Below are 18,069 nucleotides of genomic sequence, written 5' to 3' on the forward strand. Positions count from 1 at the left end.
GTTTTTTGAATTATAGGGACTGTTTTGAATTCAAACTCCAAAAATTTGAATTTAAAATCCATGATAAGATCAGTTTTGTCGTACCATAGGTTTAAACCATGTGGTTTGATGTAAAAACCACCCTGTTGAATCAAAGGAAAGATTAAAAATGTGTTGTTGGAATATTTTTATCATGGTATCACCACGGTAACTAGACAGTTTGTTGCGTTTACGTAAACATCATCTCTTATTGAATTTCAATGAAAAAATATTTAATCTATATAAATTTTATCCAAATAAAACCTTCTGTTATCATTATCATTATCGCACTCCAACAAAAAAAAGGCCACTATGGGTTTGGTTACGTTAATGTCCATGGCAACTATTCTTTTGCCTTCACCCACGGCGCTGCTTCCAAAAACCTTTTCCAAAAATATCACATCGAATTTATAGACACTAAAATAATATATTAAATATGCATAGACATTAAAACTAATTACACAATTATTAGTAAAATCGTAAGACGAATCTTTTAAGTCTAATTAGTATATGACTACATTAGCCAACATGTACTAATGATATATTAATTTGACTCAAAATATTCGTATTGCGGTTTCCAGATGAAATCTAATATTTGTTTTGTAATTAGACTGTATTTAATACTTTAAATATATGGCCGTACACGTCGATGTGATATCTCACCCAAACATTTTTAGTACCTAAACACAACCTTAGGGGTTGTTTGGATCCAGCGACTTTTTTTAAGTCTCTTGTCACATCGGATATTTAAACATTAATTAGGAGTATTAAATATAGAGTGATAACAAAAATAATTTCATAAATAAAGGCTATTTCATTAGATAATTTTTAAGCCTAATTAATCCACAATTAGCAAATTTTTACTGTACCATCACATTCGTTAATTATGGACTAATTAGGCTTAGTAGATTCATTTCGTAGTCGAGAGTATGATGTGAGTTTTATTATTAGTCTATACTACCTTCGTCCTGGACTAATCTTATTTTTTGTTTTTCTGTGTCTAACGTTTGACCATTCGTCTTATTTGAAAAATTTATATAAAAACTTTAAAAAAAATAGTCATGTATAAAATACTATTTATATTTTATTATTTAGTAACAATAAAAATATTAATTATAAAAAATTTTTAAATAAAACGAATGGTCAAACGTTGGATACGAAAAAACGAAAAATAAATTTATCATAGAACGGAGGTAGTACTTAATATTTTTAATTAGTATCGGTTCTATGGTTTTAGAAGGAGTAGATTCGTCGGTGGGCGTGACGTGAAGTCAATCATCGCCGAGCGTCACGGTCCACCCACCAAACACGAACGCAACGGAACGCAACACGCATCGCCACTACACCAAGGAATAATTAATTTTCTCTCAACCAATTCGCTATTTTTTATCCGCGAAACCAAATAATTTCGCTACAGAATCGTGGACTTCTTTAGAGTGACACCTTTACATATTTTCTTCTCTCCCGTTGCAATATACACGACGCCGGGGAAGCTTAATTCGCGTCGAGCCAACGCCAAGAAACGAGGTGACCGGAGAGCGCCGGGGGAGGCGGCGCCAATGGCGGCGGCGGCGGCCGGCGCGGACGCGGACGCGGAGCTGGAGTTCGAGTTCTTCCCCATCATCCGCCGCTACAAGAGCGGCCGCGTCGAGCGGTTCATGAACGTCGACCCGCTCCCGGCCGGCACCGACCCGGCCACCGGCGTTATCTCCAAGGACGTCGTCATCGACCCGGCCGTCGGCCTCTGGGCGCGCCTCTTCCTCCCTCCCGGCGCCCGCCAGGGTAAGCTCCCCGTCGTTGTGTACTACCACGGCGGCGCCTACGTCGTCGGATCCGCCGCTGACCCGTTCACGCACCACTACCTCAACGGCCTCGCCGCCGAGGCAGGTGTCCTGGCCGTCGCGCTGGAGTACCGCCTCGCGCCGGAGCACCCGCTCCCGGCCGCGTACGACGACGCGTGGGAGGGGCTCAGGTGGGTGGCGTCGCACGCCACGGCGGGAGGCGCCGGCGCGGAGCCGTGGCTGCTCGAGCACGGCGACTTCTCCCGCGTGTTCGTGGCGGGAGGCAGCGCCGGGGGCAACATCGCGCACTACGTGGCCGCGCGCGCCGGCGAGCACGCCGGCCTCGGGCTCGGCATCAGGGGCCTGCTCGTCGTGCACCCCTACTTCAGCGGCGCGGCGGACATCGCCGCGGAGGGGACGACGGGGAAGGCGGAGAAGGCCAAGGCCGACGAGTTCTGGCGGTTCATCTACCCGGGCTCGCCGGGGCTGGACGACCCGCTCTCCAACCCCTTCTCCGACGCCGCCGCCGGCAGCGCCGCCCGCGTCGCCGCCGAGCGCGTGCTGGTCTGCGTCGCCGAGAAGGACTCGCTCCGCGACAGGGGCGTCTGGTACTACGAGAAGCTCAAGGCCAGCGGCTACGCCGGCGAGGTGGACCTCCTCGAGTCCATGGGCGAGGGCCACGTCTTCTTCTGCATGGACCCGCACGGCGAGAAAGCGCGCGAGATGCAGGCGCGCATCCTCAGCTTCCTCCGCAAGTGAGCAACACAACACCTTCAGCTGAAGGCTTCCCATGATGCAATAATTTTGGCGGCTGCGAATTCGCCATTGTTGAGCTCGAAAGCTTTCTGTAACTTGTTCCTCGTTAATTCATCAGGCATTTATTTGTGCCAGTTGAGAATTTTATAATCAAGCAATAATCGTACAAACCTATCTCATATCACAAATTCACAACTCGGGTTCCTTTAGAGCATACGAAATTTATAGGATTTTTCTATAAGAACAGTTCAGATCCCATCAAATTCATAGTAGCACATCTCATAATTAGCAGGAATTGAAGTTTAGGAATGATTATTTGCCCCAATTCATCTGGGAGAATTGATTGTTTCCCACACCATTGAGGAAACTTTGATCATCTTTCATACTGTTCACAGTAACTTCTTGGCCGTATCAAGAATTTTACCACACCTTGTTCTCCCCTTTTCCCTATTTATATCAGCATTGTATCAAGAATTTTACCGCACCTTGTTCTCCCCTTTTCCCTATTTATATCAGCATTGAATTGGGGGGGGGGGGGGGGGGGGGGGGGGGGGGAATAAGGTATTTAAGGGTCGGTGCGGCTCCATCTTCATTTATAGTGCCAAGCCTAACCAAACGGTTTCGGCTTTATACAGAACAACGGTGCAACAAGCTGAAGTGATTACAAAAAATTAAACTAAGTAGATAAAGTTGTGTTCGCTAAGTCGTTAAGTTGCATGTACCGATCAATTACGACTAAAAGTCTAAACCTACAGAAAAGGCGGACAATTTTATTCAAGACTTCATTTTTAGAGGTGTTGGAGCCCTATCAAACCAGAGAAGTGAGTACAATGGCAAATCATCATATTTCGAATGAAATTAGTAAGTTCCACAGGCAGTAGTATTACAAATCATTTTGTGCCAAGTAATGGTCGAAGCACCACAACAGTATGTGAAGAATTAAGAGAGAGAGAGAGTGGGTGTGAGAAATTTCCCAATCTTATTTAGACTAAACCGTCTTCAAATCTGAGTCTCCGCCGGCGGCGAGCTTCATTTCTTGATGAATGCAACGTTGATCTCCTGCAGCTCGACGGCCTGGTCGGAGTCGAGCATGGCGAAGTGGAACGCGTGGTCGACGCCCTTGGACTCGAACAGCTCCAGCTCGCCGCCATAGCCGCTCGCCTTGAGCTCCCGGTGGTACCACAGCCCCCGCTCCTTGAGGAAGAAGTCCTTCTCGGCCACGCACACCAGCACGCGCCCGCACGGGATCGCGGCGGCGGCGGCGCGCGCCGCGTCGTCGACGAACGGGTTCACGCGCGGGTCGTCCAGCCCGGACGTCTCCGGGAACACGAAGCGCCATGTCCGGTCGAAGAACTCGCGGACCTCGGGGCCGAACGCCGTCTCGGCGCCCACGGCCTCCTTGCCGGTGAAGTAGGGGTGGACCACCACGAGGCCGCGGAGGGTCACGCCGTCCGGGAGCGCGCCGTCGGCGGCGCCGCAGCGGACGGCCATGTTGTGGGCGATGTTGGCGCCGGCGCTGCACCCGACGAGGAAGAAGCGGGACAGATCGGCGTGGTCGAGCAGCCACGGGTCGGCGCCGTCCCCGCGGGTGGCCGCCCACCGCACAGCCGCCCACGCGTCCTCGTACGCCGCCGGGAGCGGGTTCTCCGGCGCGAGGCGGTAGTACACGGACACCCCAATCGCGCCGGACCGAGCCACGAGGTCGTTGAGGTAGGCGTGGGTGCCAGGCCTGGCGGGCGAGCCGGTGACGAACCCGCCACCATGGAAGTACACAACAACCGGCAGCTTCTCGGTCGACACGGCGGCGCCGGGCGGGAGGTACACGCGCGCCCTGGCGTCGCCGGCGTGGATGTCCCGGGAGACGACGCCGGTGACGGGGTCGGCGCCGGCGGGCACCGTGGCCTCGCCGCCGGGGCGGAAGATGCGGCCGCTCTTGTACTGGCAGAGGTAGGGTTGGAAGTCGAAGGCGACCTCGGTGTCGGGATCCATGGCGCGCGGCGAGCGGTTGGTGGTGGCGGGATCGGGAGGAAATGAGTTGGCCACCTACAGCAAACGGAGCTGGAGACTTAAAAAAAAAAAATGTGCAGCGTGGTTGGTGAGAAAGTTGACTACTGGCAACGCCGCTTTCTCAACTTTATTTTCTCACCATTTGGTGATCGATGATGAGGTGATCGCCAGCTCAAAACTAGTGATAAAAGATTGCATTTTTATTTTTTGTGTTTAGGCCTAGTTTAGTTTCAATAACTTTCCCCAAAAACATCTGAGAATCATTGGAAACTTAAATAAAGCATTAAACATAGATGAAAATAAAAACTAATTGCACGGTTATGGAGAAAATCATGAGATGAATCTTTTAAGTCTAATTAGTGTGTGATTAGCTATAAGTGTTACAGTAACCAATATGCGTTAATGACGGATTAATTAAGCTTAAAAGATTCGTCTCACGATTTTCAGACAGGCTGTGAAATTCATTTTTTCATTAGTGTCTGAAAATTCCTTCCGACGTCCGGTCAAATATTCGACGTGACCCTTTTGTCAAAAAATTTTAGCAACTAAACAAGGCCTTGGACTGGGAATTTCGCAACTCTGGGAATGATACGTATATGCAGTGACATTCACCGGAGAAATTGGAGAGGTGCATATGTTGGTGACTAGCTGCCGCTATCGTTGGAAACTTTTTTTTTTTTGCAGGTTTTTTTTTTTTTGACAGGATGTTGGTGACTGTGAATCCTGGCCAGTGTTTTGACTCTAAGTTGATTGGTTAACTGATACATACTACGGTGGTTGAACTTGGGTTTGGCATCATTAGTTTAGGTGACTGACTACAAGCCCACAGCCAGCAGAGCGAAAATGGAAGGTCGTCAGGTTGCCTTGTGGTCGGGGTTTTGGGGGGAGTTTCAGCCACACCACCAAATTATCTGAGGCAGGTTGGAACGGCCACAGATTTTACATGATACTTACAAGAACCAATCCAATTCCAGTAAAAAACATCTAAATTTCTCCTCCAGAGGATCAAATGTCTTATGGTACCCGTTAAGCATGTGTTTGGTACTTTGGTTGAAGATGGAGTGGGATAGGATGGAAACATCTCTAATTTTGGGGATGGGATGATTCCATTTATTTGTTAGGTTGATCGGTGAAATAGGTTGATACTAAGTTTTTGTTTGGTAAAAGGGAGTGGGTGCAATGGGACGAACAGAGCACAATATCGCGTTAGCTCCGTCTAATTACCGTGTCCCAAATCTAAGGGGAATATTTACCTCTTCAGACCAACCCACCAATCCTCAAACCAATTGTCCTGAAAAAAAATAGGTTAGTTCCATCCCATCCCACTCCACCCATCCCTGTCCCTCGAACCATACACATGACCACCCCATGGAAATCCATGGACTACCAAGAAATATAAATACACGCAACTGAAGGAGCGTAAGTCAATGCAAAGTATGGTAAAAAAACAACTATTTTATAAGACCATCAAATTCGTACACAGTTCCGTCTCAAGATGTTGTCCAGATCATTTGACTCGGGTTGGTACTTTCCCAGTTCCCATACATAGACAATGTTTGTCATGGGCTTGTTAGCATGTTACTTACTGCGTTTTGCAGGGAGGCAAGTGAATCGACAGCGGTCTTTGTTAACCAACTGATTCCAACTTTCACCCGATGTTCATCCGTGGGCATCCTAAGGCAATATACAATCTTCCTAGCTGCATTACCAAGTTGAGTGTTATTCTTAAAACTAAATTATGTAAAAAAAGAAAGAACACGCCGGTGAGGATCTATACCAGCATGCCCTATAGGTCCTTCCAAGGTTAGACCCTCAATGAAGCTTGCTGTTATGGCAGCGTCACTTCTACCAAGTGTCATCATCTCACCAAGATTCTGAAACCTGAAAAATTACACAGCATATTCAGCTCTTCTATGCAGTTCAACTATTCCTACAAACATGACGGAACATTAGCATTGAAAACGAAATAAAAACCCATAGTACATCTTGAACAAGTCAATATAGAGAGTGCAGTTAGATTTAAACCTGAATGGAAGAAGAGGTCGGTCATTGATTGCTGCCCAGAGATTCCATCCAGCAAAATCTGCTTGTTGAAAAGCAACCTGCAAGATAAGGGTAACCATTGCTTAAGATACTACCAACTCAACATCTGCCTATAGTCCAGTAAGATGCCTTACCTGTGCAGTGGCTGGGAGAAGTTTGCCTGATGGGTCTCTTAGAGCTGCTGAATCACCGATTGCAAAAGTTCGAGGATGGCCTTTTACTTGAAGGGTTTCCTCGGTCTCTACCTGACCTCGACCATTTAAAGGAATAACATAGGGAGCATCCGGAGGCTGTAACCGAGGAATCTGAGAGGTTGAACCCACTGTCCATAATACCATATCAGCCTCCAGAACCTGGCTCTGGAGGCCCCTTTGAGCAGGTTGAAGTTCCAACAGTAGTTTCTTATGGTCACCATTAACTTCTTTTGCATCTGTATCCGTGGTAACTGAGTCCTCAGATGCAGAAGCTTCTCTGATGCATTTCACGAAATATCCCAAGAAAAGTTGAATATTTCGAGATTCAAGGACCTGGTGAGGAACTCATCAAACCATTTTTTATTTCACATTAGTTCGATGTCACCTCAGAATATAGACTGCCCAACTGACATCGTTCATCACAACTGCACATGATGCATAGAATTTTTAGTTTCTCACCTTCAGAGCAGCATCCCGATTTCCTGGTGGTGCACTGGGACAGATAGTTGTCTGAACATTAATGGCTTGAACAGTCCCCGTGTTCTTTAATCTCTCAGAGATAGTAGCAGCTAACTCTACACCAGAATAACCCAATCCCACAATGGCCACCTGAATATCAGGGATACTCCTACCAAACCTTCTCCTTTCTAACATTTTCAGCTGGCTTTCAACTTTCTGAAAATTAAACAGGACAGTACAACAACATTAGGATTCTCGATATGGATGACCATTGTCCAGTTCAACAATCCTAAATTAACTACTCATCTAAATCAGCTATAATAAATAAGCGATGCTATTAACGAATTAATGGTTCAACATAGGCAACATAACATTAGTTTTTAGAAATATGATCACTTAGATAAATAATTTCCATAACGCATAAACATAACATCATTGAATCATATGGAAAGTCACAACTTCATGCTTTCACTAGTGAATTGTAGTATACCCTACAATCAGTATTCCACATTGCAGATGACTAAAATAAAAGGTTAAGCAATTTCACATGGTGAATGATTATTACCAAAGCATCATCCAAAGTCGTGAAAGGAATTGCATATTCAGCAGATCCAGGGACAACATCAATTTTAGCTTCAGCCCCTAAAGCTAGAACGAGCCTGGCTGCCCATTCCAAAAGATATGTCATCAGTTAGATCACTCAAAACTTCTACAGATCCCATAAAATTTCAAATGCAAGATATCCTGAAAAGATCTTGTACATTTTTACAAGCTAAACAACAAAGTTGTATAGTCTTAGTGGTATTATACGGCCATAAAGTTTCCTAATACAGAAGATAGACAGAAGTCATTCATAGGCTCCATCACTATATGACAAACAGGAAAGCATCATAATTTAGGGGTGGCACAGTGGAAGGAAGAATGCCGCTTGATCATTCGGTACTATAGGAAGAGATATCTCTATAAAAATATATATACGCTATTGTGTTGCCACTTGTGAGACTGATGAGCATGTTAACAAGGCACTAAATGACACCTGCAAATTTCAAAACTTTGTACCAGCATATAACAACCTTCCCACATGTATAAAAAAACACAAAGAATTACATGAAGGAAATTCAATTATATTGTGAGAGAACAGAGTTTCTTAGATTTGTTTGTTTATACAAAAAAAACATGACATTCGTTGCAATTCTGTAGCAAGTTATCATTCATACCAATCATATTCAACAACAGTGCCACTTTCCAGATGAACAACTCCACCAGTGCATGACCCTCCGGACTCTCTTCTGAAGTGATCAGAAGGGCGCAGAAGCTTTACACTATCCTTCACAAATTGAACACTGGTGTTCTTCAGCAACTCCATAAATGATGGAGCTATCTCCCAAACATCCACTTCTAGTGACCAAATCAAAGTCTCATATTTAAAAACATGAAACCATATAATAAAATCAATCAATTTTTACACTTGAAATTGCAGTACCTCCTGACAAGAGCTCATACAGCATGGGCTTAAATACAAATCTGTCAGATTGATCAACCAGCATAACCTGAAAGATACTTTAATTTCCTTAGTAAAATATTACATCAATTGTTTAACAAGTGCACAGGATTCACCGATAAAATTGTCAAACTTTAAACACCATTATGACCTTTATGTATCAGGATACTCCTGCTGCTTTTATTTAAATGGTGGAAGTATATAAAAATGGTATAACACTCTGCAAAACTAAATGAACTTTTCTAGTATAAGAGCACGATCATTTTACCTGAGGCTTCTTATCGTTGGGCCATACAAGAGATTCTAATCTTAGAGCAGTGTATAGGCCACCAAATCCACCACCCAAGATGCACACTCGTGGTCGCTGAAAATAAGGAAGAGTGCATACTCAGCAATACAATTATACAAACATTGTGGTTACTCCCTCTAGTTTTATAGCTTCATAATTCCTATCGCTTTGGACAAGAGTGTGGTCAAAGTTTTAAAACTTTGTTAGATTTTATCTTTTAAAATACTTAGTTTGAGAACACTAGGAAAACGTGTATACATGAGTCTTAAAAAGTGTTTTAATACAAGTAAGCATTTATTTATTTATTGTATATAATTTAGTAGAAATCATAGTCAAAGATAGATTTTGAAGACCGTGTCATTGTGCAAAACGACTGGAATTATCAAGCTGGAGGGACTATATCATAAGCACATTGCAAATCTATTTTTTCTCTCAAACATTTTTCCTCAGAACCTAGCCTGCGTGGACAGAACAAAGATGTGAAAAGACTTTAACTCAACACATACACTGCAATCAGACATCTATTGCTAGGACACCACCTGTATAAGCCAGTTGATTTGCTGTTATTTTACGCACATATATTTGAACGTATGTCAGAAGCTCTGAATCAAGTATACCAAAGTACGTTCCATTGGGATTTCCAAGTACTGAACTATGCTTCATCATGGTATTCGGAAACAATACCAACTTGCAAAGGAAATGAAAAGGTAAACTACCAAATAACAAGGGGTTTAAATACTGGCGAATACAGAGAAAAAAATCACCTGCTTATCTGGCCAAGAATATATTGGCATTGGCCCTTCATCAGTTGATGTAGGCCGTGAAAAAGTACCACCTCCTGAGGTACTTGAAGCCATGCATCTGAATAGTGCAGACGGTAGTCCAAAGTTGATTGGTGTACCACCAAACCTCCATGAATTCTTAAGGATTGAATTCCTCCATGCATTCATACCCCCTGTCAGGAAAGGAGTGCACCATAAGAGAAAATCTACAGTTCTACACTACTCTAGACCTCAAATTCATATTTGAGAAACTGCTTGCGAGTAGTTCAGAAAAAAAAATAGTTCAGAAACATCGAAACCCAATATTTTGAAATTTTGTTCTAACTAAAAATGCTAGACCATTGGTATACCTTCTACTGTGAGCTTCGAAGCATCGAGCCTAAACCCTAATTTAGCAGCACCACCCTCCGCAGTCCACAGCAGCTTAAAGGTAGAGAAAAGTTGATGCAAGCTAAAAAAAAAAACTAGTGAATCTCACCGAATGGACCGTGAGGCCGCGCCGGGTGCCGGCCGCCGGGGAGCGACGGGCGGCCCCACGGCGCCGCGCGGAAGCTCATCGGCGGGGGGAGGAGGGCGCGGAGCGGAGCGGGCGAGACGTGGCGCGCCTCCCGTCGCAGCTCCCGACGATAGGGGGGGAGAGGGAGGAAGAGAAGCGAGAGGAGGCGTCTCCGGGAAGACAGCGAGCGGAGCCGTCTCCTCCTCTCTAGTCCAGATTGATAGCTTAGCTGTGATGCTTTTAATGGGCTTCACGTTGTTACGATTGGGCCTTGATGGGCTTGTGCTTGGTGTGGCCCAGCAGCAGGGGACGTGGTGGGCTTGGCTTTGAGGACCGTTTGTCTTTGTTTCGGCCCTTTTGGGCCCAATCGAGGAGTACTTGGGTTCAGAACATGAAAAATGGAAATTTGGAGCAGAGGCCCGACTACAAGTCTACAATGTTTATCTTTCCGGTTAAAAGCATAAACGATAATTTAAATTTAAATTTAGTTTTGTTAGCATTTTTTCATCGTATTTTAGTTTTGAACATTTCTTTATAACGCTAAGTAGTTGATAAATAATATGTCGTTTCGCTTATATACAATACTAAGTAGTTGCAGAAGTTCTGCATTTTATGTGAACAAATATTTTAAAATTAATAAAGTACTCTATATAGTTTAATAATTCTTATCATTTTGGATATAATAACATGTTCTTCTAAATATAGCTTTATCCACAGTTTTCTATTAAAACTTATACAATAAATAATAAGTACTTATTACTTTTATTAAAGTATACTTTATCACTCATCTATACATGTTGCTCTAGTAATTTTAAACCATATATTTTAGAAATTATTAATAGTTAGAGTTTTAAAAGTTTGACCATATTCTTATCTAAAATGATAAGAATTATGGAATTGGAGGGAGTAGTATATATTATGTCTACATCACTTTTAGTGCAAATACAAATACATATTTGTATGTGTGCATGTGCAGTTGTCGTTGATTTCTTGACATGTCAAACATCAACAAAAACTGATGATAAATATTTTATGCTCTTCACAAGTCCACAACTAAGGCTGTTTTTTTTCTCTAGTTGGGAAATAGAGGACGAAAAGATTTTTTGAGTTTTGTAATAGCTATTTAAGTAATATAAAGGATAAAATTAACCACTATAAGTTAAAATATAATATATAATATGAGATGACAAATTTTTATACAAGAATATTTTAAAACAATGTATCATACCGGTTGAATAGTTTGGGAAGTGCACGTAAAAAACCAACAAAAATATGAGAAAAAAACTAAAAATGTAACACAACCTAAATATTTTAGTGTTTATCGAGAGCGAGTTCTTTCGAGTCAAAAATAGACCTGTCAATGCAGGAGCATAAGTTAAGAGCGAGACAACGACACGTCAAACAATTGGTATGTCTTCGAGCTGAAAAAAAAGAACGCCGTTTCACACGCTACGGTTGTACGCACAACGACACGCACTACGCGTCTACGCGAAGGGGGTTGGTTGGTTTCAGTTTTTTTATTTATTTATTTCATGGTTGGTTTCAGTTAGGCGCAAGAACTTTCGCTGCCGACTCGAGCGAAATCAGGATCAGCTTGCTTGCTACGTGCAGGAGGGAAGCAATCGAAGCAAAGGCGAGACACGGCGCCGGCGAATTTATTAATTCTGCAGCAATTGGATTCGATTTTCCCTTTTTCAGGGCAGAATTGGGAGCAGGCACCTGTAGATGAGGATTCGTAGCTACGGATTTCTTGCTAGCCTGAGAAATGGAGAAGAGACAGGACATGATCTTGACGAGTTCGTTTCCGTATTGCTCACCACCAGCTGAAAAATTATCTCGAACAATTCAGAAAGAGTTCTTTTTTGTTGTGAAAGAAAAGGTCTGCTGATCAATTAAGAAGGAAATGAGAAAAAAAAATCAGAGAAGAGTTGCGGTTTATTCAGTAGATGCTGCAAACCAGGGAAACAAAATTCAGTTGAAGGGGTAGTCTTCCTTCGTCAGCTACATGGTGCTGCATAAGGGCATAATTCATAAGAACGTTCCAAGTGTTTAGTCAACACGCATACTTCTTTGTTTTCTTTTCATCCTAAGATCACATTGATCAGCATGTAATTGACACTAATATTTGGCATGTAGCATATTCAGAGTTCAGTCTAAACAAGCAAAAAGGCTTCCAAGAAGTTCACTGGAATACAAATAATTGCTTTTTTAAAAGCACAAACTTAAATAAGATTTTCCAGATGCCTTCTATCACATGCTCTTTGTGCGACTCTCGATACCTCTGTTTTATAATGTAATTATAATATAAGATCTTTAACTTTTTTTGCAATGTTTGACTATTCATATTATTTAAAAATTTAGTATAAATATAAAAAATAATAAGCCGTGTTTAAAGTTCTTTTAATAATAAAGTAAGTCGCAAGCCAAAAAAATGATATTTCCATAATTTTTGAATAAGACAAATGATCAAAGCATGTAAAAGGTAAAACATTTTATATTATAAAACAAACGTACATCATCATAAGATGACAGAAATACTGGAAATTACGACACAAGGCAGCTTGGACATTTTTATTTAGCACAAGCAGCTCAAGGACTTCTCAGTCTTCAAACCCTGAACCTTTCAATCTTTACATGTCAATGAATCGATGCTGTTCACTGAATTCTGTGATGTTCGCGTATGAGATTAAATTTGTCAGAATTCAGAAACTTTCCAGTTGACCCGAGAGGATAGGCGAAGAGCTGACCTATTTACCGTTTCAATGGTACAGCGACATCTCTACTACTATTTCACCCGCATAAAAAGGATGTCCAACTTGTCATGTGGTTAATGTCAATGAAGTCCAAAATGACCAGCTCTTTGCTAGAGATAAATAAATCCACTTGAAAATATACTGGTTATTGATCACAGAGAAACTCTTCTGAATCTCTGATACTTTTAAGCACCTGTATAATAATTCAGCCATTGATTTTTCTCAAAGTAAAGGTGCCTCCAGTGTGCTTCAAGCATAATAAAACATCTGTGCAATCAAGTAGGCATGGCATTGAGACCACTAAGAGCATGCAAATCAGTAGAGCACGAGTTCCCTTTGATGATAAAGTGGCAATGTGTTTCCTTGCTAATTTTTAGTTTATTTCCAATGCGTGTCATCACTCATCACCAATCAAGCCATTATAAAAGGGAGAGAATTAGTCCATGAAAACCACGCTGTCTGAAGCATTGTTTATAGGTCAGAGTATCATACTAACATATCACTATCACCAAAAACTTTCATTTACCTTCTCCTTAGAGCCCTGGCAAACACAAGAGACATGCACTACTTTAGTTAATTAGGTCTCTGCTTCCATTCCAGTTGATAAATATAACAGATGAAATGGATAAATAGATTTTCATATCCGACAACGGTTGACATCTCTCTTATAAACTTGATCTATAACAATTAATTGAATTGGAGTATAAATAGATATGGAGTGATTGTTTGTCACTTTTATGCAAAAAGTCAAACGACATGTTTGCTAATAAAAAATAATTTATAAATAAAACTTCTACATACATGATCTTAGTGATCTAAAAACAAAATTTGGAAAATAAACAACGATGAAAAAAATATCAAAATCAATTCCAACCTTAAGATTAAAATTTAAATTTTGGCATATACACATAAGCAAAAGAAAAAAAAAAGATGAGAGTGAAATGGTCTTTTGGATGAGAAAAAGGAATAACCAAATCATTTCTAGTATTAACAAAGATCATTATAAAAAAATGTTAAACTCTTCATATGAATTTGGTTGAAAACTTGAAACAACACTTTTAATTTCAGCTAGAAATCTGACTATATGAGTACATATTTCAAGCGTTGAAGGTAGGGCCTTTTCTTTATGTTTTATTGAAATTGTACACTTTGTATAAATAATATTTTCATTTTTTTGGAATAAGTCCACTTGAGGTCCCTCAACTTATCATCCAGTCTACTTTTTGTTCTTGGATCACAAAACCGGATACAATCAGTCCCTGAACTATCAAAACTGGGCAGAAGAGGTCCCTCGGCGGTTTTGAAGGCGGTTTTGGCTGACTTGGCGCCTATATGGCTAGTTTGACTAAATTTACGTGGCAATTATATATCAAAAAAGCAGTGGACCCAGCTGTCAGCTACATACAAAAAATGATTTAAAAATGACAGGCCCACGTATGCCCACAGTTAGCTACCCAAAAGAAATAAATATAGTGGGGCCCACGTGGGCCCCACATGTTATTCCTTCTCCCCTCTCAGCTGATAGGTGGGCTCACTGTATTTTTGATATATAATTTTCACATAAATGTCATGTCAATGCGACATGAGATGGAGAGCTAGTCAAACTAGCCATATTGGCGCCAAGTCAGTCAAAAACGTCTTCAAAACCATCGAGGGACCTATTTTGCACCGGTTTTAATAATTCAGGGACCAGTTGTATCTGGTTTTACGGTCCATGAACGAAAAATAGACTATGCGATAAGTTGAGGTATCTTAAATGGACTTATTCCCAAATTTTTTGAGAAAGTATAAAATCAAATTTGAGACCCACTTCCCTGTTGCCATCTCATTTCCCTCCTTCCTCACGGCTTCCTCCCTCCCTCCCTCCCCGCCATCTCCACGACTCTTAAACCCCCTCGTCACCACGAGCTCTCCGGCAAAGCCAAGTCAGAGCCGCCCAGATGGAAGTACTGGCCCGCCCTGCCTCGCCGCCGCCGGTGTACGACTTCCGGTTCGACAGCGCGGCGGCGAGCCCGTACGCGACGGCGCCGTCCAGCCCGCGCGGGCGCCTCGCCACGGCCACGGCCGCAAGCCCGTTCTTGACGGCGCCGCCGTCGCCGGACCCGTTCGACGCCCTCATGGCGCAGCAGCCGGAGACGCCGCGCCTCACCCTCGCCAACCCGTTCGATCTCTTCCAGCACTTCAGCAGCGCGCCGGCCAGCCCCAGGCGCGCCGCGGCCATATACGCGCACTTCGCCGAGGGGAACAGCGGTGGCCGCGATGGCGGCGAGGAGGAGGAGGACGACGACGACGATGACGAGGGGTTCCAGCCGCGGGCGTCGTACTCCGCGAACGCCTCGGCCGTGCCGTTTGATTGGGAGGAGAGGCCCGGGACACCCAAGGCCGGGCTCGGCAGCGGCGCGGCGTGGGATACGGACTTCGAATTCGGCACGGTCGTCGACAAGGCCGCGCCGGAGGAGAAGCTGACGACGGCCGACGAGCTCTTCGAGAAGGGCAAAATCCGTCCGCTGAAGCCGCTGCCGAAGACGGCCGACGAGCTCTTCGACAAGGGGAAGGTCCGACCGCTGAAGCCGCCGCCTGGGCTGCTCGACGGCGGGAGCGTCGCGTCGTCGCCGCGGTCGCCGATGGCAAGAGGCGGCATGCGGTCGCCCCGGCGACGGAGCAGGGTCGGCTCCGGCGTGGACTTCGACCCGTTCGCCGCCGCTCTTCTGGAGGCGACCAAGGCGCCGTCGCCGTCGCCGTCGCCGCTCGGCGGCAAAGAAGCCAACGGCTCACCGCCCAAGAAAGCCGATCCTTTCGCCACCCGTCCGGCCTCCAAGAGCGCCGGGTGGAGGAAGTGGCGGCTCAGCGACTTCCTCCTGTTCCGGAGCTCGTCGGAACACGGCCGCGTCGTGAACAAGGACCCGATCTTCAAGAGCTCGCCGGTGAAGCAGCCCGACTCGCCGGTGAAGAAGGCCAGCGCACACCCAACGACGACGGGCAAAACCAACGGCAAAGCCGACACCTTTAGCAAGCCCAGGAAGCACGCCGGCGACAAGAACGCCGCGGCGGCGGCGGAGGGCATCCTCGGGTCCGTCAGGCTGAGCCCGCTGCAGCGGCTGGCGAGAGGGCTCAGAGGAAGCTCGTGGTACCACGGCCATGGCATGGCGAAGCTGGGGGCCAAAGGGTGAAGAAAAATCCATGGCGATAGCTTCGTTGTTCTCACTGTTTCATACAAACAGAGCACAAGAGGTGATGGATTTTCAATTTTTTTTCTCCCTTCTTTTTTTTATCTTGGAAATAATTTTCATTCTTCTTTTTTTTTTCTCCTGAAACTTATTTGAAACCATGTACAATGTACCGAACATTTTTGTTCTTGGTGTTGGTTTCCATCTCTTTGTCGAGTTTGACTGTATTATCATACACATCCTTTATGTGATTTTTTTCTAGACATTAGTTTATATGGCTATACATAGTATGGAGTAGAAGGCTATATAAAATGACAAATTGTTAATTACTTGGCTAATCAGCTAATGTGCGGTTGATCATTGTCGTGGTCCAGCATATCTTACATTTGTTCTAAAGTAAGATTGTGAACACTCACAAATGCTTAAACTATTGGAATACAGTGTGCCTATTCACCAGGAAAAGAAAAAAAAACGCTACAGAAACTTCTGCAGAAGAGGATGATTCCGGGTAGAAGGAATTTGTTTTCTAATTAACTATTTTCCATTATTAAATACTATATTATATTTGTCGCCCTTGGAATGCGATCATCTGGGTACACCGTGCACTGGCGAAATTATGTGGTTGTTTAAGTTAACATACTCAATTTTTCTAAATTTATCGCAGGATCTTAGCTAGCTTGTCTCAGGTTTGGCTAATAAAATATAGCCACACTTAGCTAATATGGGATAAATTTATTATATTTTATTGTGTCATTGGCTCGTGTGCCATACATATTGAAGTTGAAATCGTGTCATAAGTGTGGCAAAAAACCGAACACGTACCTAAGTTAATCAAATTAAACTAATTAAGTTGTGAATAAGTTGGGTTAAGTAACCAAACAACCCCTGCGTATGAGTCAATTTTTCTAAACTTGTTATAATATTTTAGCTAGCTTATCTAAGGTTTGGCTAATAAAATATAGTCACCCTAAGCTAATATGTGATAAATTTATTATATTTTATTGTGTCATTGGCTCGTGAGCCCTGTATATTCAAGATAAAATCTTATCATAAGTATGACATAAAACCGAATACCCACCTTACTTAATCAAATTTAAGTAACTTAATAACTTAAGTTACGACAAACTTAGATAAGCTGCATAACTAACCAAACAATCCCTGCATATGAGAGATAGATCATAGTCGCATGATCACCTACGTTAAACTTATCTCAACTCAAGTGGCGCTATCACCCTTAGCGGCTCATCTAGAGGATGGCTTTGGTGGTTTCCGGACCACCCAAAAAATTCTAGCTTAAGCCTATATACAAATAAACTTTTGATTAATTTTATATTTCTGTTATATATATTATATGTTATATTTATGATAATTAAAAAAATATGTAAGTTAGACTAGCCATAATAAAAATTCTGAATACGCCACCAACTCTAAGTCCCTTTTCACATTTTTTTTTTGTGCCGGTAGCTCTCCTAAATTGTATGTTATTAGTGTAGTCCCCTACTAGTAATGTTGATGGCCATTGGCCCTAGTTGCCGTCACATGTTTGTCACTGGATACATCTGCAATCCTTGCCCACCATGGCCATCAACTGTGCAACAGTGCAAGCGAAGAGTGCAGAGATCATGTCCGGGATATAAGGGTGTGTTTGGATGGGGGGTTTTGGGTGGATAAGATATGGCTGTCCATTTTTTGTAGGTGTTTGATTGGTGGGCGGGAGTAGGATAGGGCGGCCCGAGGGGAATATTCCCCCCAGATGCCAGATGGAGGAATCCAGCCGATTTGGCCAGATTTGGCCGCCCGAGTGAGCAGGCGAGCGGGCGAGC

The 18,069-nt window shown here is 43.5% G+C and overlaps 3 protein-coding genes across 5 annotated transcripts; 2 read left to right on the forward strand and 1 right to left on the reverse strand.

Moving 5' to 3' along the window:
- Positions 1-1,356: 1,356 nt before the first annotated feature.
- Positions 1,357-2,702, forward strand: LOC102717722 (2-hydroxyisoflavanone dehydratase-like). The gene has a single exon (XM_040525088.1). It carries the CDS (start codon positions 1,578-1,580, stop codon positions 2,556-2,558), a length of 981 nt encoding a protein of 326 aa, XP_040381022.1. The 5' UTR covers positions 1,357-1,577; the 3' UTR covers positions 2,559-2,702.
- Positions 2,703-3,377: 675 nt separating this feature from the next.
- Positions 3,378-10,497, reverse strand: LOC102715487 (alternative NAD(P)H-ubiquinone oxidoreductase C1, chloroplastic/mitochondrial). 3 transcript variants are annotated; one of them, XM_040525124.1, is made up of 12 exons: positions 10,309-10,497; positions 9,813-10,003; positions 9,028-9,123; positions 8,742-8,808; positions 8,476-8,656; positions 7,824-7,917; positions 7,259-7,474; positions 6,740-7,132; positions 6,588-6,664; positions 6,340-6,443; positions 6,149-6,261; positions 3,378-4,598 (listed from the first exon to the last, which is right to left on the reverse strand). In XM_040525124.1, the coding sequence occupies exons 1-12, from the start codon at positions 10,385-10,387 to the stop codon at positions 3,585-3,587; spliced, it is 2,625 nt and encodes an 874-aa protein (XP_040381058.1). In that variant the 5' UTR covers positions 10,388-10,497; the 3' UTR covers positions 3,378-3,584. The 3 variants fall into 3 exon arrangements, with proteins under 3 accessions (XP_040381058.1, XP_040381056.1, XP_040381057.1); XM_040525122.1 differs by having other exon boundaries at positions 3,378-4,620; XM_040525123.1 differs by having other exon boundaries at positions 3,378-4,620; positions 8,476-8,653; positions 10,309-10,402.
- A 4,409-nt stretch (positions 10,498-14,906) lies between these two features.
- Positions 14,907-16,834, forward strand: LOC102715765. The gene has a single exon (XM_040525234.1). The coding sequence runs from the start codon at positions 15,020-15,022 to the stop codon at positions 16,247-16,249; it is 1,230 nt and encodes a 409-aa protein (XP_040381168.1). The 5' UTR covers positions 14,907-15,019; the 3' UTR covers positions 16,250-16,834.
- The last annotated feature ends 1,235 nt before the right edge of the window (positions 16,835-18,069 follow it).

This window comes from Oryza brachyantha, chromosome 6 (assembly GCF_000231095.2).
Source record: "Oryza brachyantha chromosome 6, ObraRS2, whole genome shotgun sequence".
NCBI lineage: Eukaryota > Viridiplantae > Streptophyta > Magnoliopsida > Poales > Poaceae > Oryza > Oryza brachyantha.

Excerpts from the sequence above, each read along its gene's own strand:
- LOC102717722 (XM_040525088.1), top strand. The coding sequence starts at position 1,578 with ATGGCGGCGGCGGCGGCCGGCGCGGACGCGGACGCGGAGCTGGAGTTC.
- LOC102715487 (XM_040525122.1), bottom strand. The coding sequence starts at position 10,387 with ATGAGCTTCCGCGCGGCGCCGTGGGGCCGCCCGTCGCTCCCCGGCGGC. Across the intron at positions 10,004-10,308 it reads GCGGCCTCACGGTCCATTCG|GGGGTATGAATGCATGGAGG; the intron begins GTGAGATTCACT and ends CTTTCCTGACAG. Across the intron at positions 6,444-6,587 it reads CGACCTCTTCTTCCATTCAG|GTTTCAGAATCTTGGTGAGA; the intron begins GTTTAAATCTAA and ends GTAATTTTTCAG.
- LOC102715765 (XM_040525234.1), top strand. The coding sequence starts at position 15,020 with ATGGAAGTACTGGCCCGCCCTGCCTCGCCGCCGCCGGTGTACGACTTC.